The 26139-nt window shown below is 32.7% G+C and overlaps 1 protein-coding gene and 1 long non-coding RNA gene across 5 annotated transcripts in view; both read right to left on the reverse strand.

The window, feature by feature from the left end:
- The window catches only part of LOC143084009 (uncharacterized), a 426871-nt gene that overhangs the window by 378147 nt on the left and 22585 nt on the right, over positions 1-26139 (reverse strand). The gene's annotated exons all lie outside the window — the stretch shown is intronic.
- The window catches only part of LOC143084007 (uncharacterized), an 80616-nt gene that overhangs the window by 23066 nt on the left and 31411 nt on the right, over positions 1-26139 (reverse strand). For all 4 annotated transcript variants that reach the window (XM_076260413.1, XM_076260416.1, XM_076260414.1 and 1 more), the window contains exons 5-10: positions 16445-16546; positions 15800-15898; positions 14914-15012; positions 14185-14283; positions 10847-10948; positions 218-307 (exon numbers count right to left, since the gene is read on the reverse strand). In XM_076260413.1, the coding sequence (XP_076116528.1) occupies positions 218-307; positions 10847-10948; positions 14185-14283; positions 14914-15012; positions 15800-15898; positions 16445-16546 (591 nt within the window). The remainder of the gene's footprint in view (positions 1-217; positions 308-10846; positions 10949-14184; positions 14284-14913; positions 15013-15799; positions 15899-16444; positions 16547-26139) is intronic.

Genomic DNA, 26139 nt, shown 5'->3' on the forward strand with positions numbered 1-26139 from the left:
TCAAACATTTTCGTTCATAAATGCCAACATCTATACTAGGCTACAAGCTTGGAATTGTCAACTTACATTCAATGTTAACTGATAACAAATGCCACAGTGACATAGACAACTAAAGGCAACTGTTTTATTGTAACTTCTTTGTACCAAGTCTGTTGTGACTCTAACAATCTATCACATTTGTGTCAATATCTCTTTTTAAATAAGACAGAATATTTACCTTTAGGAAGTCCATCACTTCTTTCTTCTTCCTATTCTCTTCTTCATCAATATACCTTGATATTATTACCAGATCATAGGGAGTCTGACCCTGAAATACAATCAAATAATCTCACATCTATCATACACATATACATCTTCTTTTATTTCAAAAACTGTAAAACGATAAATTATAGGTAATTGTAGCATTAATTTTACCTATCCAATGTAAAAAGATAAATAACAGGTGATTATTGCAATAATTTTACCTATACAATGTAAAACAACAAATAATAGGTAATTGTTGCATTAATTTTAACTATATAATATAAAACGATAAATAATAATTCTATTGTTGCATTGATTTTACCCATATAATGTAAACAGATACATAATAGGTAGTTGTTGCAATAATTTTACCTATATAATGTAAAAAGATAGATAATAGGTAATTGTTGCAATAATTTTACCTATACAATGTGAAACGATAAATAATAGGTAATTGTTGCATTAATTTTTACCTATATAATATAAAACGATAAATAATAGGTAATTAATGCATTAATTTTTACCTATATAATATAAAACGATAAATAATAGGTAATTAATGCATTAATTTCTACCTATATAATATAAAACGATAAATAATAGGTAATTGTTGCATTAATTTTACCTATATAATACAAAACGATAAATAATAGGTAATTAATGCATTAATGTTTACCTATACAATATAAAACGATAAATAATAGGTAATTGTTGCATTAATTTTACCTATATAATGCAGAATGTTGACTTATTTATATATACATTTTGTACTTGACATAAAAACCCAAATAAACAACAAATATAAAGTAACATCTGAACATTATAAAGAGATTAATGAATAATATTTGAGATTTTACTGTTCAAGAAATTATAGTATGTAAAATATTACATAAAAGCCACACAAACTAAAAAAAATTAAGTTTCTTTATCATAATTCAACAATCTGTTTTACAGTTAATTGTTTAAGGAAATTTTGCCGTTTTTGGTTATTTTCTTGTATATGTTTATAAATAGAGATAAACTGTTAACAGCAATAATGTTCAGCAAAGTGTCATTAACTTGTAATAAGTTACACCAGAGTGTTACGGATTTTATTACCTCTACATATTTTTCACATATGAAAAATCTCATATTATCAGTACAACTTTTATTTTAAAATACATTCTGCAAAATACAGCTGGGATTGTTTCTTTCTTCCTACATATCTCAGATTATTTATTGAAAAAAAAATAATTGGGAATGTGTTTGATGATGCCCTCCCCCCATTTTTCCATATGTAAAGGGACATAACTCTAGAATGGTTAAAGTGACGACTCCAAAATTCAAACTTGATCTGTGTTTTGTGTTAATAAGCGTTATGTATAAGTTTCATAACATTTGGTTGAGGCAAACTAAAGTTAGAGAACGGAAACCAACTTTGGGACGTACGGACAAACGGACAAGGGTAAAACTTTATGCCCCCTCCTTTACGGCAGGGGCATAAAAATAATCATGTTTATGTGTGACTCCTAAATTATATATGTGCTCAAACCTAGGTCTGTTATTCTTGTTTGCGCTATATATTTACAAGTTTAATAGCTCATGAGTAAAAGGCTGATATATGAGTAAAAGGCTGATATATAAGTAAAAGGCTGATATATGAGTAAAAGGCTGATATATAAGCTGCGTCGGATAGAAATCGACCTTATGCAAATCAACATCAATGTATCTGTTAACCTATTTAGGTTTTGAAAACAAATTCAATGGAAGGTCTGGAAATGTTTGCAAGTTGAATTGTTAATCGAATGCTACAAAATGAATAAAACTTCATCTTTTATTTCATTGTATTTCGTAAATCAATGCTCAAAAATAAATCAGAGTATTGTACATGTACATATTTGCCTTTACATGCATAAGGTCGATTTCTACCCTTCGCAGCTCATGTTTCTTTGGAGTGTCATTATTCGTCTTTTGTGTTCAATTCACATGGAAAATGAGAGAATTATTATTTTAGTACATGCTTTATTGACAACAACTATGACACATGAGTAAAAGGTTAACATATGTTACTGTGGAGTGTCATTATTCGTGTTTTGTGTTTGATTCACATAAACAATGAGGGTATTATTATTTTAGTACATGCTTTATTGACAACCACTATGACACATGAGTAAAAGGCTGACACATGTGACTGTGGAGTGTCACTATTCTTGTTTGTGCTCTATTTACAAGCAAAATGACAACTGCATAAAAGACTGAAATATGTGGTGTAACATTGTTCTTGTTTTATACTCTTTATATCGGCTAATTGATTTGTCAGTGAATGCTTGGTATCAAGTGTGTTGGTAAAATATGATAAGAGTGTAGTTGTATTGGTAGTGTATGATGTGTTGCTGGAATATGATTAGATCATAGCTTTGTTAGTAGTGTATGATTGGTGTAAGGTGTGTTGGTGGAATGTGATTAGATGGTACTTATGATGGTAAGGTATGATTGGATGGTTGATGCGCTGGTGGTGTACGATTTGTGTTAGATGTGTAATTGGAGTGTGATTACATGGTTGATGTGCTGACAGTGTATTATTGGTGATAAGCGATTTTTCTTTCAAAAATCCGGTTAAAAATTGACTATAAAGGGCAAAAACTCCATTTTCCCAATTTGCGAAAAAATAATAATTGTGGCGATTAAAATTTGTCATTGGCGAAAGAATTTGGCGAAAGAAATATATATAACGATTTATTTTCAGTCATCTTGTTTATTTACTTTTTTCGGGTTTCTCGGACTTTACCCGATCAGACAATACTCGGAATTCACCTTGAACTCGTTAAGATTTTGTCAGAAAATCAATAATCAGCTGATTGCATTTATAGCTATCGACATCAAAGGACTAATTAATAAAGGTGTTGATTGTATTATATGAAATGATATGGTTAAATGTCGTCCGTCACATGTCACAAACAGGATTTTGCCACTTTGCGACGCACGTGTTAAAGCAAAATTTTGACGCTTCCTCTCGATCCTTCTTTTAATGAAAGTCAAGAAAAGAAAACTGTTGTTATGACGAAAAAACTTCAAAAGCAAGAAAGGTCTCTGATTTAAAACTTTATCATTTAACTTTGATATAAATAATTGATTTGAGTGGGTACTTTAAAGTCGTTTCAGTGACACACGTGTTTCAATGTTTCAAGCATAGTTTTACTTATTTACGATGGTCTAGAAAAGGAAACTGTCGTAATGAAGAAATCTATTCAAAAGGTTAGGTTAATTGGCATGAGAGTAACACTTCAATGTAATGACTACACCTTACACGAGGGATAAATTTCAAGTGGTAAAATGTTTTTTTTTTTTTGTGGTAAAAACCACTTCTTGTTTGGGGGAGGGGGTTGGGGGCGATGTCAAATTTTTAAAAGAAAAATATATTTGTGTTACTTGGCGAAAAAAAATATTAAAGTGGCGAAAAATATATTTTTTTGGCGAAAGAGGTTGCGAAAAAAATAATTGACCCAGGGGAAACCTTGTTCAAGATAATAGCAAAAAAATTACCAATTCAGGGGCAGCAACCTAACAACGGGTGTCTGATTTGTCAGAAATTTACAGGGCAGATAGATGTTGACCTGATGAACAATATTACCCCTGTCAGATTTGCTATAAATGCTTTGGTTTCAGAGATAAAAGCCAAAGACTACATAAATGGGGCATAAAAAGTGTGGAAAACACTCTTAACATTGGATATGATTCTCTAAAATTAGACATGATGTAATACAATGTATATCTGTTTTCAAATTATAATCAAACATATTCAATAGTTCCAAATATTTTTTCTTTCATTTGTCACGAACTAATATAGATTTGTAATTTATCTATAAAGTGTCAACAACTTTTATCTACACAGTGTAATGTAATGAAATATATATACCTTAATAAAAATAGATTATTATCTAATTAAAGGATTTCACTTTTATATATATATATATATATAGCATTCAACCAGATGCTCCGCAGGGTGCAGCTTTATACGACCGCAGAGTTCGAACCCTGAACATTGGGACAAGTATGGACACAACATTCAAGCTTGATACAGCTCTGAATTCGGATTGTGATTTAATAGTTGATACAGCACATATTTCTGACACATAATGAATGTGGTCTAAGAACTTAAACTTAAAAACTTTAAATTTTAAAGTGGACATTACCTATTATCGTCCAATATCCAAAATCAACATAAATTGATTGATTGGTTGTTGTTTGCTTAATGTCCAGTGGCAAATATTTCATTTATATTCAGGACAAGAACAAGGTCACAATAAAAACAATAGGTAGGTTGTCATAATGGAGGCCATTTGGGATGATGGTCTGGGAAATTTGGACTGCCACTGGAAAATGAGAACATATTGGGTAGGGACAGACATTTTGCCTTGCAACTGGCCACCTAAGGGCCCTCAAAGAGTTGTTGCAAGTGTTCTTAACATGAAAAGAGTGTGGCACTCTCTTTACATGAGACATCGGATTTAGTGTCCCCATTTTGACTGGACGTGACTGCGAACTTAACACAATCAGCACAGCCAAACAGACTCCCCCCTTCGGCATATTTCTATTCCCCGGTCACCCTTAGGGGATAAAATAAAAATACATGGTTAAATTTAGCATATTTAAGAACCCCAAGAATTCAATTTTTGAAGAAATCAAATAAAGTTCAATTTTGGACCCTTTAGACCTCAATGTGGACCAATTTGATAACAACACCCATACATTAAAAATTTAAATACATGGTTAGATTAAGCATATATCAAAGAACCCCATATATACAATTTTTTTTGAAATCAGACAAAGTTTGATTTTGGACCACAATTTGGACCAACTTGAAAACTGAGCCTATAATAAAAATTCTAAATACATATTTAGATTAAGCATATATCAAAGAACCCCACATATACAATTTTTTTTTAAATCAGACAAAGTTTGATTTTGGACCACAATTTGGACCAACTTGAAAACTGGGCCTATAATCAAAAATCTAAAGACATGTTTACATTCAGCATATCAAAGAACCCCAAGGATTCAATTTTTGTTGATATCAAACAAAGTTTAATTTTGGACCACATGATGCGAAAACCAAGAAAAATGCTTATTTGGGCCCCTTTTTGGCCCCTAATTACTTAACTTTGGGACCTCAAATCCCAAAATTAATCCCAACCTTCCTGTTGTGGTCATAAACCTTGTGTTTAAATTTCATTAATTTCTATTTACATTAACTAAAGTTATGGTGCGAAAACCAAGAAAAATGAATATATTTGGGCCCCTTCTTGGCCCTGAATTACTTAACTTTGGGACCTCAAATCCCAACATCAATCCCAACCTTTCTATTTTTGTAGTCATAAACCTTGTGTTTAAATTTCATTGATTTCTATTTACTTATACTAAAGTTATTGTGCGAAAACCAAAAATAATGCTTATTTGGGCCCTTTTTTTGGCCCCTAATTCATAAACTGTTGGGACCGAAACTCCCAAAATCAATCCCAACCTTCCTGTTTTGGTCATAAACCTTGTGTTTAAATTTCATTGAGTTCTATCTACTTATACTTAAGTTATTGTGCGAAAACCAGGAAAATTCTTAATTGGGCCTTTTTTGGCCCTTAATTCCCAAACTGTTGGGACCAAAACTCCCAAAATCAATCCCAATCTTTTTTCTGTGGTCATAAACCTTGTGTTTAAATTTCATAGATTTCTATTCACTAATATTAAAGTTATATTGCGAAAACCTTAAGTCTTCGGACCACGACGCCGACGCCAACATGATACCAATATACGATCAAAAAATTTTCAATTTTTGCGGTCGTATAAAAAATTAGTTAATACAAAATAACAAACAAACTAACTGGCACAAATTTTTCAAACAATTTACTTAAGAATTTCTTTAAAAAAATGAGTTATTTTTTTTATGGACCATAACTCTGGGCTAAATCATCAGAATGAATTCGAACTTGATCTATAACTTGTCATGATAAAACCATTTAACAAATATTAAATTAACGAAGAAAAAAAATGTGGGAAAGCTGATTTGCCGGACTGACGGATGGACAGACAGACAGATAGACAGAGTGCAAACCTAAAGTCCGCTTCGACTTCGTCGGTAGGGGACTTATAAATCAGCAACATGAAACCGAGCGACTGTTTGAGCTATCTGATTTATGATGATTTTCTTCATGAGAATGTTGCGTAATCACTCAGATGATTTGTTTTATTTTCATTTATAACGAGCCGACCAGTTGTACTCATAGTAGGTTAAGGAGTATGAATCAGAGGCTTTTTTTTTCTATTTCTTGGATAAAAATTGAAATGTAAAGTGTAAGGCTAAACAAAAATATATGGGTGGTTCCAGTTACATCCTGAAAAAAATAGGGTCCGTAAGTGGGCATTTTTTTTTTGGTTTGTCAAATTCCAGAAAAAAATTGTCTGATCACCAAGTCCGATAATGGTGATATACACGCCCCTACTAAAAGTTCACTATTTTCTATACGTTTGGTTGTAAAATAAACAGACTTGTTATGTTATAAGGTAATTGTGTTGCATTCTGTTAAGAATTTGTTGCATTTTTAGCAATAGTGGATACTTCTAATGGAAATTCAGATGACCAAAGTCTGTGAATTCAATAATTGAAAGTCACATTCCACTAAATGGGACCGTTCAAAATTTATTTTTTTAGTATTTATTTTTTGCTTGTGTATGATGAGATGGTAGTTGTGTCAGCAGTGTATAATTGGTCTTAGGTGTGTTGGTGGTGTATGATGGTATGGTAGTTGTGTCAGTAGTGTATAATTGATCTTAGTTGTGTTGGTAGTGTATGATGAGATGGTAGTTGTGTTGGTGGTGTATGATGAGATGGTAGTTGTGTTTGTAGTGTATAATTGGTATTTGTTATGTTGGTGGTGTATGATGAGATGATAGTTGTGTTGGTATCGATAATTGGTCTTAGATGTATTGATGGAGTATGATGAGATGGTAGTTGTGTTGGTGGTGCATGATAAGATGGTAGTTGTGTCAGTAGTGTATAATTGGTCTAAGATGTGTAGGTGGTGTATGATGATATGGTAGTTGTGTCAGTAGTGTATAATTGGTCTTAGATGTATTGGGGGTGCATGATGAGATGGTAGTTGTGTTGGTGGTGCATAATAAGACGGTAGTTGTGTCAGTAGTGTATAATTGGTCTTAGTTGTGTTGGTGGTGTATGATAAGATGGTAGTTGTGATGGTGATGCATGATAAGATGGTAGTTGTGTTGGTGGTGTATGATGAGATGGTAGTTGTGTTGATAGTGTATAATTGGTCTTAGTTGTATTGGTGGTGTATGATGAGATGGTAGTTGTATGGGTGGTGCATGATGAGATGGTAGTTATTTCAGTAGTGTATAATTGGTCTTAGTTGTGTTGGTGGTGTATGATAAGATGGTAGTTGTGATGGTGATGCATGATGAGATAGTAGTTGTATTGGTGGTGTATGATGACATGGTTATTGTGTTGGTAGTGTATAATTGGTCTTAGTTGTGTTGGTGATGTATGATGAGATGGTTATTGTGTTGGTAGTGTATAATTGGTCTTATTTGTGTTGGTGGTGTATGATGAGATGGTAGTTGTGTTGGTGGTGTATAATTGGTCTTAGTTGTGTTGGTGGTGAATGATGAGATGGTAGTTGTGTTGGTAGTGTATAATTAGTCTAAGTTGTGTTGGTGGTGTATGATAAGATGGTAGTTGTGTTGGTGGTGTATCATTGGTCTAAGATGTGTTGTTGGTGTATAATGAAATGGTAGTTGTGTTGGAAGTGTATAATTGGTCTTAGTTGTGTTGTTGGTGCATGATGATATGGTAGTTGTGTTGGTAGTGTATAATTGGTCTTATTTGTGTTGGTGATTTATGCTGTGATGGTAGTTGTGTTGGTAGTGTATAATTGATCTTACTTGTGTTGGTGGTGTATGATGAGATGGTAGTTGTTTTGGTATGGTATAATTGGTCTTAGTTGTGTTGTTGGTGTGTGATGATATGGTAGTTGTGTTGGTAGTGTATAATTGGTCTTAGGTGTGTTGGTGGTGTATGATGGCATGGTAGTAGTGTCAGTAGTGTATAATTGATCTTACTTGTGTTGGTGGTGCATGATGAGATGGTAGTTGTGTTGGTAGTGTATAATTCGTATTAGTTGTGTTGGTGGTGTATGATGAGATGGTCGTTGTGTCAGTAGTGTATAATTAGTCTTAGTTGTGTTAGTGGTGTATGATGAGATGGTCGTTGTGATGGTAGTGTATAATTGGTCTTAGTTGTGTTGGTGATGTATGCTGAGATGGTAGTTGTGTTGGTAGTGTATAAATGATCTTACTTGTGTTGGTGGTGTATGATGAGATGGTAGTTGTGTTGGTAGTGTATAATTGGTCTTAGTTGTGTTGGTGATGTATGTTGTGATGGTAGTTGTGTTGGTAGTGTATAATTGATCTTACTTGTGTTGGTGGTGTATGATGAGATGGTAGTTGTTTTGGTATGGTATAATTGGTCTTAGTTGTGTTGGTGGTGTGTGATGAGATGGTAGTTGTGTTGGTAGTGTATAATTGGTCTTAGTTGTGTTGTTGGTGCATGATGAGATGGTAGTTGTGTTGGTAGTGTATAATTGGTCTTATTTGTGTTGGTGATGTATGCTGTGATAGTAGTTGTGTTGGTAGTGTATAATTGGTATTAATTGTGTTGGTGGTGTATGATGAGATGGTCGTTGTGTCAGTAGTGTATAATTGGTCTTAGTTGTGTTAGTGGTGTATGATGAGATGGTCGTTGTGATGGTAGTGTATAATTGGTCTTAGTTGTGTTGGTGGTGTATGATGAGATGGTAGTTGTGTTGGTAGTGTATAATTGGTCTTAGTTGTGTTGGTGATGTATGCTGTGATGGTAGTTGTGTTGGTAGTGTATAATTGATCTAACTTGTGTTGGTGGTGTATGATGAGATGGTAGTTGTTTTGGTATGGTATAATTGGTCTTAGTTGTGTTGGTGGTGTGTGATGAGATGGTAGTTGTGTTGGTTGTGTATAATTGGTCTTAGTTGTGTTGTTGGTGCATGATGAGATGGTAGTTGTGTTTGTAGTGTATAATTGGTCTTATTTATGTTGGTAATGTATGCTGTGATGGTAGTTGTGTTGGTAGTGTATAATTGATCTTACTTGTGTTGGTGGTGTATGATGAGATGGTAGTTGTTTTGGTATGGTATAATTGGTCTTAGTTGTGTTGGTGGTGTGTGATGAGATGGTAGTTTTGTTGGTAGCGTATAATTGGTCTTAGGTGTGTTGGTGGTGTGTGATGGCATGGTAGTAGTGTCAGTAGTGTATAATTGATCTTACTTGTGTTGGTGGTGCATGATGAGATGGTAGTTGTGTTGGTAGTGTATAATTGGTATTAGTTGTGTTGGTGGTGTGTGATGAGATGGTCGTTGTGTCAGTAGTGTATAATTGGTCTTAGTTGTGTTAGTGGTGTATGATGAGATGGTCGTTGTGATGGTAGTGTATACTTGGTCTTAGTTGTGTTGGTGGTGTGTGATGAGATGGTAGTTGTGTTGGTAGTGTATAATTGGTCTTAGGTGTGTTGGTGGTGTATGATGGCATGGTAGTTGTGTCAGTAGTGTATAATTGATCTTACTTGTGTTGGTGGTGTATGATGAGATGGTAGTTGTGTTGGTAGTGTATAATTGGTCTTAGTTGTGTTGGTGGTGTATGATAAGATGGTAGTTGTGATGGTGGTGTATGATAAGATGGTAGTTGTGTTGGTGGTGTATGATGAGATGGTAGTTGTGATGGTGGTGCATGATGAGATGGTAGTTGTGTTGGTGGTGTATGATGAGATGGTAGTTGTATTGGTGGTGTAAGATGAGATGGTAGTTGTGTTGGTGGTGTATGATGAGATGGTAGTTGTGTTGGTGGTGTATAATTGGTCTTAGTTGTGTTGGTAGTGTATGATGAGATGGTAGTTGTGTTGGTAGTGTATAAATGGTTATTATTCAGTTGAAAAAAAATTATCATAGATACCAGGACTAAATTTAGTATATACGCCAGATGCGCGTTTCGTCTAAAAAAGACTCACCAGTGACCCTCGAATCCAAAAAAGTTTAAAATGCCAAATAAATTACGAAGTTGAAGAGTATTGAGGACCAAAATTCCTCAAAGTTTTGCCAAATACAGCTAAGGTAATATATGCCTGAGGTAGTAAAGCCTTAGTTTTTCAAAAAATTCAAAAATTTGTAAATACTGTATTAGTTATCTTTGTGTTGATATTGTTTGAATTGTGGTTTATCAGTTTTTTGACTTATGTTAAATTATCAAATAAATTTTTCGGTGTATATATGAATTCAAAATGTATACATTTTTGTGTTAATAAAGATAGTCCATCCATGTAAACGTAAAGCACCAGACTGATTTCTTCATATTTAGTTTATTATATAGGTATTTCATCATAAAGATGTACTATATTTTACATTATTGTACAGCATCTCTTTACACTTAACTATTGTATTTGTATTTATATTCATTTGTTATTCTACTTTCTCTGTTGACTGGTATTTAGAGAATAAAGTATCTGTCTAATAAGAATAAAACTGAATGTTACCTGTTTTGTTTTCACCCAAGGACTGCAACCTTGATCTATTAACAATTTTGTTATATCAATCCCTCCATACCTAGCAGCATAATGTAAAGCTGTTCGTCCATCCTATAACAATATAAAATATATACATGTTAATAAAGTGTGATAATAAATCAAGAGAGGAGTCAAACAGTTTTTCAAAATGTAAGAAATATGACATCGAAGAAGAAAATATCCAATTATACTTATGTATAAACTGATAAATAGAAGATTAAGATATATAAACTAAATATATATGTCCTTATTCAGTTCAACAAAAATTAGTAAACACTTATATAATTGGAACAAGCTAAATAATAGCAAACCTCATATTATATAACTCTAACAAGTATTTGTTGCACATTTTACATGTCTGATTAGGCCCTTTTTTATTTGTTGGTTTACGGATCTGCCGACCCTGTTTTTTACGATTTTAGAATAAAAATAAAAACGATTTTGAAGATTTTTTTTAATTCCGCCGACCCTTTTCTGTTTGAAGAAGTACAAATAAAAATAAAAACATGATAAAAAAGATCGGTCTTTCTTGTTCCTGACTTCCAGTCGGAATACCCTCGGAGTGGATTCAGTCAACGTTTCATCATGATCTAATGTGGTGAAAAGGAACCAGTTGAAAGGCGGTTCCCTGTTCAGTCAACGTTTCATCATGATCTTATGCGGTGAAAAGGAACCAGTTGAAAATGGAGGACAAGATACGATTTTACAATTCTTACTTAGATTTACACATTAATTGTTGGAGATTTTCGGTGAATCTAGCGGTTGAACAAAATGAACATCGCAGTCATGAATAATAAAAATGAAAATTATTTTTGAGATCGTTTGGGAATTTTGGTTTAAAAGGTCGGACCACCGCTAATGTGAACCCCTGTTTCAGACAGTCAGTGAGGTTGATGGCGGGTCAACTTTGGTTCAAGTGTTGATCAGAAAGTCTGAAACCCGTCGAAAGGGGCTGTTTTAGTTCCATTACACATATGAGGTACTAGTCCAAATAATTGTGACTTCTGGCAATGCTTCCTGGCATCCTAAATTTGTTTTAAAGTAGCCTTTCCAGACGTCACTAACGGGAAGGATCTTTTAACTTGCTGCCAGGGATGGGTGTCTCATTAATTGGCCTTATTATATAAATACCTAAGTACCATCCCACGGTACCATTAAGATTTAATGGAACAGATATGGGATATGGTGAACAAGATCCCAACACAAAATCAGAACATGTATTACTGTCATAGAATGCCTGACAATTAAAATCACTTTGACATTTATAAAAAGGGACAATCACAGGACACTTCAAGATATAAGCTAATACTTACCAGTGTAAAATAGCATAAAAAGCCTAAAAAGTACATCCTTTCATGTACCACATATGAAGGCATATGACATGCAGAGCGCATATGGTATTTCCTCAATAAGATTGTATTGTGTTATGACGAATTTTGTCACTCCCTGATCTAAATTTAATAAATAAATACACAGAACAAAGAGAAATGCAATTGGAAAAGACACTTCCCTTTCATCAGGGAAATATATATATATATATATATATATATATATCTGCTTTCATCAATCTACACTGACATTGGACTCCTTGTAACACATTTAATTTAAATTAAAACACTTAAACAGCAAGAATTAATACCAAATTATGATCTGCATACATTGTTAGTATAATACTATTATATAGAGTAATGTCATTGTTTGTTTCTCTCCATTTCTGGTAAAAAAAAGCAGTATTTATTCCAATTTTTATTTTTAATTTTTTTTCGACCTCCTACCCTATATTTTTTCATTATTTTTATTTTTATTTTTTTTTCGACCTCCTACCCTTCCTTTTTTAAGAAGAATTTCGTAAATCAACTAATAAAAAAAATGGCCTTAACAACATGATTTTATGCTGATTCTGTATTAAGATCAATGTTGACAAAAAAAATTCGCAAGAAACATAAAAACAAGTTATATTTTCTGACTGAGCTCGACAAGACATAAAAAATGGGACCCCACTTTATATAATTCTGTCAAGTACTTTTAAAAGATATTTTCTAATTCAGTTCTATATACAAAATAGGAAAAAGTTATAGCAAACCCCACTTAATATAAGTCTAACAATTCAAAGTTTAAATATATGTTGTTCATTAATCATGTCTGATTAATATGATTAATAACATGATTTTATGTTGATTCAGTAGAATGATCAAAGTTTAAAAAAAAAAACTTTTTTTTCAAGGAACATAAAAACAAGTTATATTTTCTGATTCAGTACGAAGAGACATGAAAAATAAGACCCCACTTTATATAATTCTGTCAAGTTTTTGTTATTTTTAAAAGATGTTTTACATTCTAATATGACATGCTTCTTTCGCTTTGTAAACAACACTGTGATAAAATTGTCGATATATTTATACTTAGGGCAGACTCCGTGGTGTACATAATAATGGCTGTTACAATATACTTCCCACGTAAATCGACATGTATTGAAACCTATTTGCAAACCCTTTGCCGATTTTATTGTTTTAAAAATTGCAATTAAAAAAAGACAAAATCACTTTTATTCTTATTCCGATGCATAATAAAAAGAAGTAATGTACAAGACCTCGGAGAAACCAACAAAATAAAAATAAAACAAAATTCCGCGAAAGTCTATTAATGTTTTTGGCGCATTTAAGTCATTTCAAAACATGACGTCATACAAATGAAAACGCTAAAAAAGCGGTTGTTCACGAAATAATCCATGCAAGCAACGGATTTGTTAGAATGTTTGAGCTTTTTCTAACAGGGAGTAAAAAAGAACAGCCACACACATAGCTTTATCCACCCTCGCTTCAGTTTTTAATGATCGTATTTGTCCTATTAGAATCGAAATAATTCATGGAAGCCATAAATTATTGGAATTTTACACATAGCCTGGGCCGTGATATTCGTTAATTTTATCCCTCGCTAACGCTCAAGATAAAATTCGAATATCACGGCCCAGGCCATGTGTAAATTTCCAATAATCTATGGCTTCCATGAATTATTTCTTAATTAGATCTGTAGAATTAACATTATCTGACTAAAGATGTTAACACAACATGTTCTCATCAACTTCTCATTAAAATCAAATGTTTACAAAATAATTTTTCGTCAAGAAACAAAATAAATTCTTTACTATCTGATTCAGTTCTGTGTTACGAATAAAATGAGACCCCACTTTATATAATTCTAACAAATATTTGTTGTCCTTTAAACCTGTCTGATTAACAACATGATTTTGTGTAGATTCTGTATAAAGTTGTGTTTGGTCAGAGTAAGGTGAGTATATCCATCATTACCTCGTCTGCGGTCTCTAACTGACTGCCGTGACTGACGAGGTACGTCACTACCTCCAGGTGTCCTTCCAAAGCCGCCCACATTAATGGTGTCTGTCCATACTGTAATATCAACATATAACAGACATCAAAACTTGTGTCATAATCTGGACAATGTTGTGTAATAAATATAAACAAAATATATATCACATGAATCAGTGGTCAAAACTGAATAAAATGACCAGTCACACTTGTATCTATATTCTACATAAACAACAAATAAACAACATGTTTTATTGTGAGATGTCAGAACTTCCATCAGAACTGTCAGGTTAAAAAAATAACTTTTATCAAGAAACATAAAAACAAGTTATATTTTCTGATTCAGTACGACGAGACAAGAAAAATAAGACCCCACTTTATATAATTCTGTCAAGTATTTGTTATTTTTAAAAGATGTTTTACATTAGATCTATAGAATTAACATTATCTGACGAAAGATGTTAACACAACTTGTTCTCATCAACTTCTCATTAAAATCAGATGTTTATAAAATATTTTTTTGTCAGGAAACAAAATGAAACCTTTACTATCTGATTCAGTTTTGTGTTACGAATAAAATGAGACCCCACTTTATATAATTCTAACAAATATTTGTTGTCCATTAAACCTGTCTGATTAACGACATGATTTTGTGTAGATTCTGTATAAAGTTGTGTTTGGTCAGAGTAAGGTGAGTACATCTATCATTACCAGGTCTGTAGCCTCTAACTGACTGCCGTGACTGATGAGGTACGTCACTACCTCCAGATGTCCCCACCGAGCCGCGCTCATTAATGGTGTCCATCCACCCTGTAATATCAACATATAACAGACATCAAAACTTGTGTCATAAACTGGACAATTTTGTGTGATAAATATAAACAAAATATATATCACATGAATCAGTGGTCAAAACTGAATAAAATGACCAGTCACACTTGTATCTATATTCTACATAAACAACAAATAAACAACATGTTTTATTGTGAGATGTTTGAACTTCCATCAGAACTGTCAGGTTAAAAAAAAAATTCAAGAAACATAAACAATATTTATATTAAATGGACTCAGCTGGACAAGACAATTAAATTGAGGCCCAATTTATATAATTCTGTCATATATTTGTTATCCATTAATTCTGTCTGATTAACCATGATTACGTAGAATGATAAAAGTTAAAAAAAATAACTTTTTTCAAGAAACATAAAAACGAGTTATATTTTCTGATTCAGTACGAAAAGACAAGAAAAATGAGACCCCACTTTATATAATTCTGTCAAGTATTTGTTATTTTTAAAAGATGTTTTACATTAGATCTGTAGAATTAGCATTATCTGACTAAAGATGTAAACACAACATGTTCTCATCAACTTCTCATTAAAATCAGATGTACATAAAATAATTTTTCGTCAGGAAACAAAATAAAACCTTTACTATTTGATTTTGTTCTGTGTTACGAATAAAATGAGGCCCCACTTTATATAATTCTAACATATATTTGTTGTCCATTAAACCTGTCTGATTAACAACATGATTTTGTGTAGATTCTGTATAAAGTTGTGTTTAGTCAGAGTAAGGTGAGTATATCCATCATTACCTCGTCTGCGGTCTCTAACTGACTGCCGTGACTGATGAGGTACGTCACTACCTCCAGGTGTCCTCTATTAGCGGCCCACAATAATGGTGTCCTTCCTTCCTGTAATATCAACATATAACAGAGATCAAAACTTGTGTCATACACTGGACAATGTTGTGTAATAAATATAAACAAAATATATATCACATGAATCAGTGGGCAAAACTGAATAAAATGACCAGTCACACTTGTATTTATATTCTATATAAACAACAAATAAACAACATGTTTCATTGTGAGATGTCAGAACTTCCACCAGAACTGTCAGGTTAAAAAAAAGACTTTTTTTTCAAGAAACATCAAAACCAGTTATATTTTCTGATTCAGTACGAAAAGACAAGAAAAATAAGACCCCACTCAACACAACTTGTTCTCATCAACTATCATTGAAATCAGATGTTTACAAAATAAGTTTTCGTCAGGAAACAAAATAAAACCTTTACTATCTGATTCAGTTCTGTGTTACGAATAAAATGAGGCCCCACTTTATATAATTCTAACAAATATTTGTTGTCCATTAAACCTGTCTGATTAACAACATGATTTTGTGTAGATTCTGTATAAAGTTGTGTTTGGTCAGAGTAAGGTGATTATATCTATCATTACCTCGGTGGATGTGGCCTCTAACTGACTGCCGTGACTGACTAGATACATCACTACCTCCAGGTGTCCTTCTAAAGCCGCCCACATTAATGGTGTCATTCCCTCCTGTAATATCAACATATAACAGACATCAAAACTTGTGTCATAAACTGGACAATGTTGTGTAATAAATATAAACAAAATATATATCACATGAATCAGTGGTCAAAACTGAAAAAAATGACCAGTCACACTTTTATTTATATTCCACATAAACAACAAATAAACAACATGTTTTATTGTGAGATGTCAGAACTTCCATCAGAACTGTCATTTTAAAAAAAATATTTCTAGAAACATAAACAATATTTATATCAATGGACTCAGCTGGACAAGACAATTAATATAAGACCCCACTTTATATAATTCTATCAAATATTTGTTCTCCAGTAAATCTGTCTGATTAACCATGATTACGTAGAATGATCAAAGTTTAAAAAATAACTTTTTTCAAGAAACATAAAAACGAGTTATATTTTCTGATTCAGTACGAAAAGACAAGAAAAATGAGAACCCACTTTATATAATTCTGTCAAGTATTTGTTATTTTTAAAAGATGTTTTACATTAGATCTGTAGAATTAACATTATCTGACAAAAGATGTTAACTCAAGTTGTTCTCATCAACTTCTCATTCAAATCAAATGTTTACAAAATAATTTTGTGTCAAGAAACAAAATAAAACCATTACTATCTGATTCAGTTCTGTGTTACGAATAAAATGAGACCCCATTTTATATAATTCTATTAAATATAATTCTGTCAAGTTCTTTTTTTTTTATTAAATTTGACTGATTAACAGTGATGAATCATCAAAGTTAAAAAAAAAAGTGTATGTTTGTGTTGATTATAAGGGTAATATAGCAATGGTGTATGTTGTGTTGAGTATAAGTGTAATATAGCCATGGTGTATGTTTGTGGTAAGTATAAGGGTAATATAGCCAGGGTGTATGTTGTGTTGAGTATAAGGGTAATATAGCAATGGTGTATGTTGTGTTGAGTATAAGATAATATAGCAATGGTGCATGTTGTGTTGAGTATAAGGGTAATATAGCAATGGTGTATGTTTGTGTTGAGTATAAGGGTAATATAGCAATGGTATATGTTGTGTAGAGTATAAGGGTAATATAGCAATGGTGTATGTTGTGTTGAGTATAAGGGTAATATAGCAATGGTGTATGTTTGTGTTGGATATAAGGGTAATATAGCAATCGTGTATGTTTGTGTTGAGTATAAGGGTAATATAGCAATGGTGTATGTTTGTGTTGGGTATAAGGGTAATATAGCAATGGTATATGTTGTGTTGAGTATAAGGGTAATATAGCAATGGTGTATGTTGTGTTGAGTATAAGGGTAATATAGCAATGGCATATGTTGTTTTGAGTATAAGGGTAATATAGCAATGGTATATGTTGTGTCGAGTATAAGAGTAATCATGGTAATATAGCAATGGTGTATGTTTGTGTTGAGTATAAGGTTAATCATGGTAATATAGCAATAGTGTATGTTGTGTTGAGTATAAGGGTAATCATGGTAATATAGCAATGGTGTATGTTTGTTTTGAGTATAAGGGTAATATAGCAATGGTGTATGTTGTGTTGAGTATAAGGGTAATCATGGTAATAAAGCAATGGTGTATGTTGTGTTGAGTATAAGGGTAATCATGGTAATAAAGCAAATGGTGTATGTGTCTGTTGAGTATAAGGGTAATCATGGTAATATAGCAATGGTGTATTTTGTGTTGAGTATAAGGGTAATATAGTAATGGTGTATGTTGTGTTGAGTATAAGGGTAATATAGCAATGGTGTATGTTGTGTTGAGTATAAAGATAATATAGCAATGGTGTATGTTGTGTTGAGTATAAGGGTAATCATGGTAATATAGCAATGGTGTATGTTGTGTTGAGTATAAGAGTAATCATGGTAATAAAGCAATGGTGTATGTTGTGTTGAGTATAAAGGTAATCATGGTAATATAGCAATGGTGTATGTTGTGTTGAGTATAAGGGTAACATAGCTATGGTGTATGTTGTGTTGAGTATAAAGGTAATATAGCTATGGTGTATGTTTGTATTGAGTATAAGGGTAATAAAGCTATGGTGTATGTTTGTGTTGAGTATAAGGGTAATATAGCAATGGTGTATGTTTGTGGTGAGTATAAGGGAAATATAGCAATGATGTATGTTGTGGTAAGTATAAGGGTAATATACAAATGTAGCAATGGTGTATATTGTGCTATATCGAGCTAGAGATAAAGGATACTACAGATACAGTTAAGTCGGCCTCATATCTTGACTTACATCTAGAAATTGACAATGAGGGTCGGTTGAAAACAAAACTTTACGACAAAAGAGATGATTTCAGCTTTACAATTGTGAACTTTCCATTCCTAAGTAGCAACATTCCAGCAGCACCTGCATACGGGGTATATATCTCCCAATTGATACGATATTCCCGTGCTTGCATTTCCTATCATGATTTTCTTGATAGAGGGTTGCTGCTCAAAAGGAAACGATTAAACCAAGAGTTCCAAATGATCAAGTTGAAATCATCCCTTCGTAAATTTTACGGCCGCCATCACGAGTTGGTTGACCGTTATGGAATAACCGTTTCACAAATGATATCGGATATGTTCCTTACGTCGTAACTACAATCCCCTTCCCTTTCATGAATGTGACCTACCGAATTAGACTATTAGACAACACGACGGGTGCCGCATGTGGAGCAGGATCTGCTTACCCTTCCGAAGCACCTGGGATCACCCCTAGTTTTTTGGTGGGATTCGTGTTGTTTATTCTTTAGTTTTCTATGTTGTGTCGTGTGTGCTGTTGTTTATTTGTCTTTTTCATTTTTAGCCATGGCGTTGTCAGTTTGTTTTAGATTGATGAGTTTGACTGTCCCTTTGGTATCTTTCGTCCCTCTATTGTGTTGAGTATAAGGGTAACATAGCAATGGTGTATGTTGTGTTGAGTATAAGGGTAATATAGCAATGGTGTATGTTGTGTAGAGTATAAGGGCAATGGTGTATGTTGTGTAGAGTATGAGGGTAATATAGCAATGGTGTATGTTGTGTTGAGTATAAGGATAATATAGCAATGGTGTATGTTGTGTTGAGTATAAGGGTAATATAGCAATGGTGTATGTTTGTGTTGAGTATAAGGGTAACATAGCAATGGTGTATGTTGTGTTGAGTATAAGGATAATATAGCAATGGTGTATGTTGTGTTGAGTATAAGGGTAATATAGCAATGGTGTATGTTGTGTTGAGTATAAGGGTAGTATAGCAATGGTGTATGTTTGTATTGAGTATAAGGGTAATATAGCAATGGTGTATGTTGTGTTGAGTATAAGGGTAATATAGCAATGGTGTATGTTGTGTTGAGTATAAGGGTAATTATAGTAATATAGCAATGGTGTATGCTGTGTTGAGTATAAGGGTAATACAGCAATGGTGTATGTTGTGTTGAGTATGAGCGTAATATAATTATGGTGTATGTTGTGTTGAGTATAAGGGTAATATATCAATGGTGTATGTTGTGTTGAGTATAAGTGAAGAACTTCAATAAGCCGTGTTTTCACTTTTTGGTGTTGAGTATAAGAGTGTCATTGCTATGTCACATGTTGGTGCTCAGTATAGGTATGCCATTGCAATATCACATGTTGGTCCTGAGTATAAGTATGTCATTGCTATGTCACAGGTTGGTGCTGAGTATAAGTGACATTCACTAGTAGCACGATTTCAGTCTGAAACGGTCATTTTGGTCTGATCACATCTTGATTGACTGGATTTACCGCTAGAAAAAATCGTCAAGATATTTAAGATAGTTAAGTCGCCGTTCAGATCGATAGCCTCATCAGGTAAATCAGTTCGTTAAGGCGTGTCAAGACGGAAAAGACTGAATCGTCTAGCGGGTTGTTTAGACCCGTTAAGACCGTGTCAGACCAAAACAGACCATTGATACAAAAGAACGTTCAAAATTTTCAGACCCTGTTTTGATCCGTTCAGTATACCGGTTTGATACCACGAGTTTCGCCCCTTCTACTCGATAATGCATTTTAGATTAATACATGTATATATGTATTTTATTATTAGAATTTGAAGTATATTTTGATTAATTAAAAAAAAAAGATTAAATCTTGTGTTAATTCTTTATTTCTTTTCTTGTTTTGTTGAGGAACTAATAAATTATTCGTCTATATATATATGTTGTTTATTTTCTAATAAATGTTAGTTTATATAAATATGTATTGATAATTAAATGCAAGGACGTACGTTAATTGTATACACACCAGAATGTATGCCATAAATTTAACCTTGAAATGTTGTGAACACCGGTAAAAATGTTTTTTGTATTTGAAGATTAGTAACGGAAAATCCTAAACGTAACCTAAAAAAGTTAAGGAGATGTGGTATGATTGCCAATGAGACAATCCACAGAAATGCAGCGGAGGCAAATTAACACAGTCATGCATATTTTTGTTTTATGCATGACAGTTTCTTTAATTTGTTTTCTGTTGATATATGTCCTAGTTTACCGTTGAAGCTGTTGCTTTTTTGGAATGTTTATTTTTTTTTTCGTGCGAGTTACTCTATTAAAGTTGGAAAAAAATGTTCCCGACATTCGGAAATTCGAAAAAAGACTTCCCGGATCCCGAAACCTGATCATATACTGCATTCAGTCTCTGTCGGGACGGTGTTATAGTATCACCGTATAAAAATTTTCATTCAAACAATATATCCTTATAATATTTATTGTCTTATCCATATAATATGTATATAGTACTTTGTATATACTTTGTATATATATATATATATATGGCGTTAATTTAAAATAAAATCTGTTTTAGTTAAAACGGTCGAGTTCAATGGCACGTGCTAGTAATCAACCGGGTCAACAGGTAACAAAATCAATGATCCATAACGTAAGAAAGTACATGCCTATTATATTTTACAATTACTCTCATCATCATTCTTGATAAAAAGGTCTAAACTTTAATAAAGAATGAATGAACACGTATTAGTGATGTCTGACCTTCAGTTTTTAATATAAATTAATGCTTATGTTTTTTTTATATTAAGCAAAGTAACGAATGTGAATCTATTATACGTTAAAGGTTCTTACAATATCATATATGTCAAAACACTATACCAAAAGACCATGCAAAATATTTGAGCGCCGCATGTAAAACCATTAAAAAAACATGTACTGTTAGAAAGTTTGTTTAGTATTCAAAAGAAACGTTTCGCTTCTCTATATAGTTTAGAGAGTATTCCTTTAAGTTGTGTCAGTTATATAAAGTAGTGTGTATTTGTATTCTATTTATTCATCTAAATGTATCATTATAATATACATGTTGTATTTCACAACTATATATACTATAAGTTGTAGTGTGATTGATTGTTGTTTAAAGTCCAGTGGCAAATACTTCATGCATGTTCAGGACCAGCTGTAAGTTTATGACATGCATGAAACTCACCGGTGTAGTTTTCACGTGTTATAATAGATAAAAGAATAATTAATTTTTAAGATATCGAAACATAAAGGAGGCAAGGCGCATGGATTACCCGCACTTATCAGTTCTTTTCTCTTTTATGTCTTAAAAAAAAAAATCGATTTTTTTTTTATATGTTTATATAATTTACGATAACTGTGGTGTATACGTGCTGTCAGACGAAAGATACATATGTGCCCTCTAAATATCTTTTTTTACTATGGATTGTTTGCTTTCGTATTGACGTTTAACACACAACTTTAATTACTGACTATGATGTATGTAGAAATTCAAACGTACTGGAGAATGAAGGATGCAAATCCAAGCTTTGAATTAAAATGGTCATTAAATTTGCCACACAAATAAAAGAACAAGTGTAAGTGTTGGAATGACATATACAATATATCAACATGTGCATTGTCGGAGAATTTAATTTTGATTTTACTTGGGTAACTGGACAAAATTGAAGAGAGGCAGCCCAATCTTTTCTCCTTTTTGTTACGAGTATACAAATAGATTTTATTTGCTTTATAGACATCGAATAGAATTCAGGGCATAACATTACGGAATATGATCTTCAAAATATACAATTTAATACCAATAACATGTAACAAATACATTGTTTTTATATATATATATATAAAAGTAATTTTTTGATCATCAGTGCAAGCAGTAGCGTTTGTTTGATTTTAAAACACGAATCGATCTATACTATTTAAAATTACAATACGCAAGTTTGCACACGACATCTAGGCTGTCGTCCCACCTCTAACAGTAGACGGTTCTCTTGGTGGGGATATTGTGCATTCAACCGTGGATATGATAAAATATCTGTAATAAACAAAATTGTAATGTTTTGATTGTGTAATGTCTTAATTTTAAGGTTACGCGGGTTCGGTATTAAGCGGGACAATTGGTATGAACACATTTCGATATACGTGTAAATTATATTAAAAGAAGCTTTCAAACGCAGTTATTTTCGAGGATATTTAAAGATACAAATAAAAAAATCCTTTTTATGTTTTTGAATTAGGCTTTTAATTTCCATTCCTAATTATATATCATTGTAGAAAAAAATTATTTTATACATTTAAAGTACATGTAATTCTTTATGCTAGCTAGTCTATGAATAAAATTGCATAAATCACAAAAACACATTCGGGAATAGCAAGAAAGTTTACCAAAAAAGTAGTGGGAACTTTACTGTTTTTTTTATCATATATATTTCTGATAGTTTTCCCGACCTATTCACCTATTTTCAAACTTGAAAAGGGACCTTTTTCAGCGGCACGAGCCTGGAACATGTACACATGACAGTTGTAAGTAACAGCTATATAAATATACAAGAGAAGATGTGGTATGATTGCGAATGAGACAACTGTCCACAAGAGACCAAAACTACACAGACATTAACAACTATATGTCACCGTACGGCCGTCAACAATGAGCAAAGCACATACCGCATAGTCAGCTATAAAATGCATTTCAAAGATACTATAATTAGAATAAAAGGTTAACGTACTTACAAAATATGTCATCTTAAAGAATGTGATTTCACAAATAAATTATTTTCAAGTCACCCTAAAATCGGTTACACACATTTTTAATGTTATAAATCCATTCCAACAATATCATTTTAAACACACACTAGCTTGCCTTTTCATTAATTTGAATAATACAAATTCAGCTAAATTTTGTTTATTCCCATCAACAGGGGGGGGGGGGGGGGGGGGGGCTATGTTTTTTTTTTGGAAAAAAAAAAGTTTGTTTTTGACCCTGAGAAAAAAAATGTTTGTTTTACCCTCAGCTGACACTATATCAATATGTAATGCTAATATTGAAAGAAAAAAATTTGTCGCAAAAAAAATGTTTGGAAAAAAAATCCATAGCCATTGTAAATACCGCATAAATCAGTCTGTTCACTGTTTGAATATAGAAACTTGTCGATTTTATAATATTAAGAGATATCCGAGATTTTGTAATATGGTGTGATAAACAAGTAATTGAAGATGAATATCATTTTATTTTAGTATGTGAAAAGTATAATGAACTTCGAAAGAATTTTATCAAACCATATTGTTGGAGAAAACCGTCGAATCTTAAACTTTTTAGACGATCAATGCATTTGAAAGGGGGCATATATATACAGTTGGAACTCGCCCCTTTTTTTAAGATCGGTTGGGACCCCCTTTTAAAGTGGTTGGGTTCTCACCAGTATCTGTTCATAATGTAAAGGAACTAACCAATTAAAGGGAAGTTTTTATTTCTGACTGAGAAAGTACGAAATTAAATTCATTCATTAATGCTAAAAATCCATTTGATCCTATTCTGCTGTACTGTTATAATGGTATACCTACTTATATGATTATTTGACTAATTTTTTAAATGTAAATATGTTTCACTGATGTAATTGAATATTTGTAATAATTATTTTCTGTAAGTTGTATTGCTTACGAATAAAAGATTATATTATTAATAAAATAAATATTATAACTTTCCTTTTTTGATTGGATGACCATGCAGTGGTGTTGCAACGCCAAGGAACTGGTAATAGAAAGCAGGGCCGTAACTAGCCCCTTTTAGTACTGAGGCAAAATATATTCGTCGAGCGTAGCGAGGCAAAAAATTTCAGGCGAGGGGTCTCCAGAAGCTCTGAGAAAAATAACGCAAAATCGTGCATTCTGAGCGTTTCCCAGACTCTTTCTTACTTACATAGAAACGCAAATCATTTTTAGCTTTTTGTCGACAATATTCTGGTCTCAAAGCAAAAACATAGATTCATTGTTATTTAAGACTTTAAAATTTTAGGGAAATTAAAAACATTAAAAGACCGATATGTAGGATAAAGCAAAAATCGTAATTCTCATAATCATTAATTCCGGATCTGTCTGTCTGTTCTTGTCTTGTATTGTGCTGACTTGAGATTTTTTATGACTAGATATAAATACAGTGACAGTCATTATTGCAGTAATATACGTTAAATACGGTGACATCCCATTAGTCCGACAACCATTATTCCGACAGCCCATTACTCCGACAAACCAATATCCCGACAGCCCATTATTCCGACAGCCCCTTACTCCGACAACCCATTATTCCGACTATGCATCTGTCTTGTGTGTATGGGTAAACATTGACCTATATTGGTTTACTTTTGTAAATTGTTATTTGGATGGAGAGTTGTCTCATTGGCACTCACACCACATCTTCCTATATCTATTGATACTGAATGTTGTTTGGTATCAATGTGTAAGTTTTTTTCTTTTTTCCTATTTTGTTTAGGCTCCGATTTCAGGGTTAATTGAACATGTTGAAGTCGGCTATATCGTGTGATGCGTTTTCAGATTTATAACTCAAATGATAGCCAAGTTGAAAATTCTCGTCATATTTTTCTCAGAAACTACAAAACAATGATTTCTGAAATTTGGTTTCAATGTTTATATAAGTCCGTTATACTGTGTGGTGCTTTTCAGATTCACAAATCAACAACTTTCGGCTATTTACCGAAATATTTAAGCGGGGTATCGTCAGTAGCTCGCACCATCACTGGTTGGTCTTGATTTATATATATGCTCTTAATACTCAGTAATTTGGAAAATGAAATATTCTTTTCTGTTCTATTCTGTATATATACAGATTTCGAATTGAGTATATAGAAAGTATTCGAACTATCTTAGTCTTATGTAATGTTGTCGGAGTATTGGGCTGTCGGAGCAATGGGTTGTCGGACCAATGGGCTGTCGGACAAATGGGCTGTCGGAATAATGGCGTGTCCGACAGCCCATTTGTCCGACAGCCCATTGGTCCGACAACCCATTAGTTCGACAAACCAAAAGTCCGACAACCCATTGCTCCGACAGCCCAATACTCCGACAACTCATTGCTCCGACAACCCATAAGTCCGACACTTTTCAAGTCAAATATCAGCTTAGGGTATCAGGGTAAAATAAAATTTGTCTGTCTGTATATTATTACGTTTATGATATAACAGATTTTAAGAAATAACTACGTATATATTACATAAGACTAAGATAGTTCGAATACTTTCTATATACTCAATTCGAAATCTGTATATATACAGAATAGAACAGAAAAGAATATTTCATTTTCCAAATTACTGAGTATTAAGAGCATATATATAAATCAAGACCAACCAGTGATGGTGCG

This window comes from Mytilus galloprovincialis, chromosome 7 (genome assembly GCF_965363235.1).
Source record: "Mytilus galloprovincialis chromosome 7, xbMytGall1.hap1.1, whole genome shotgun sequence".
NCBI lineage: Eukaryota > Metazoa > Mollusca > Bivalvia > Mytilida > Mytilidae > Mytilus > Mytilus galloprovincialis.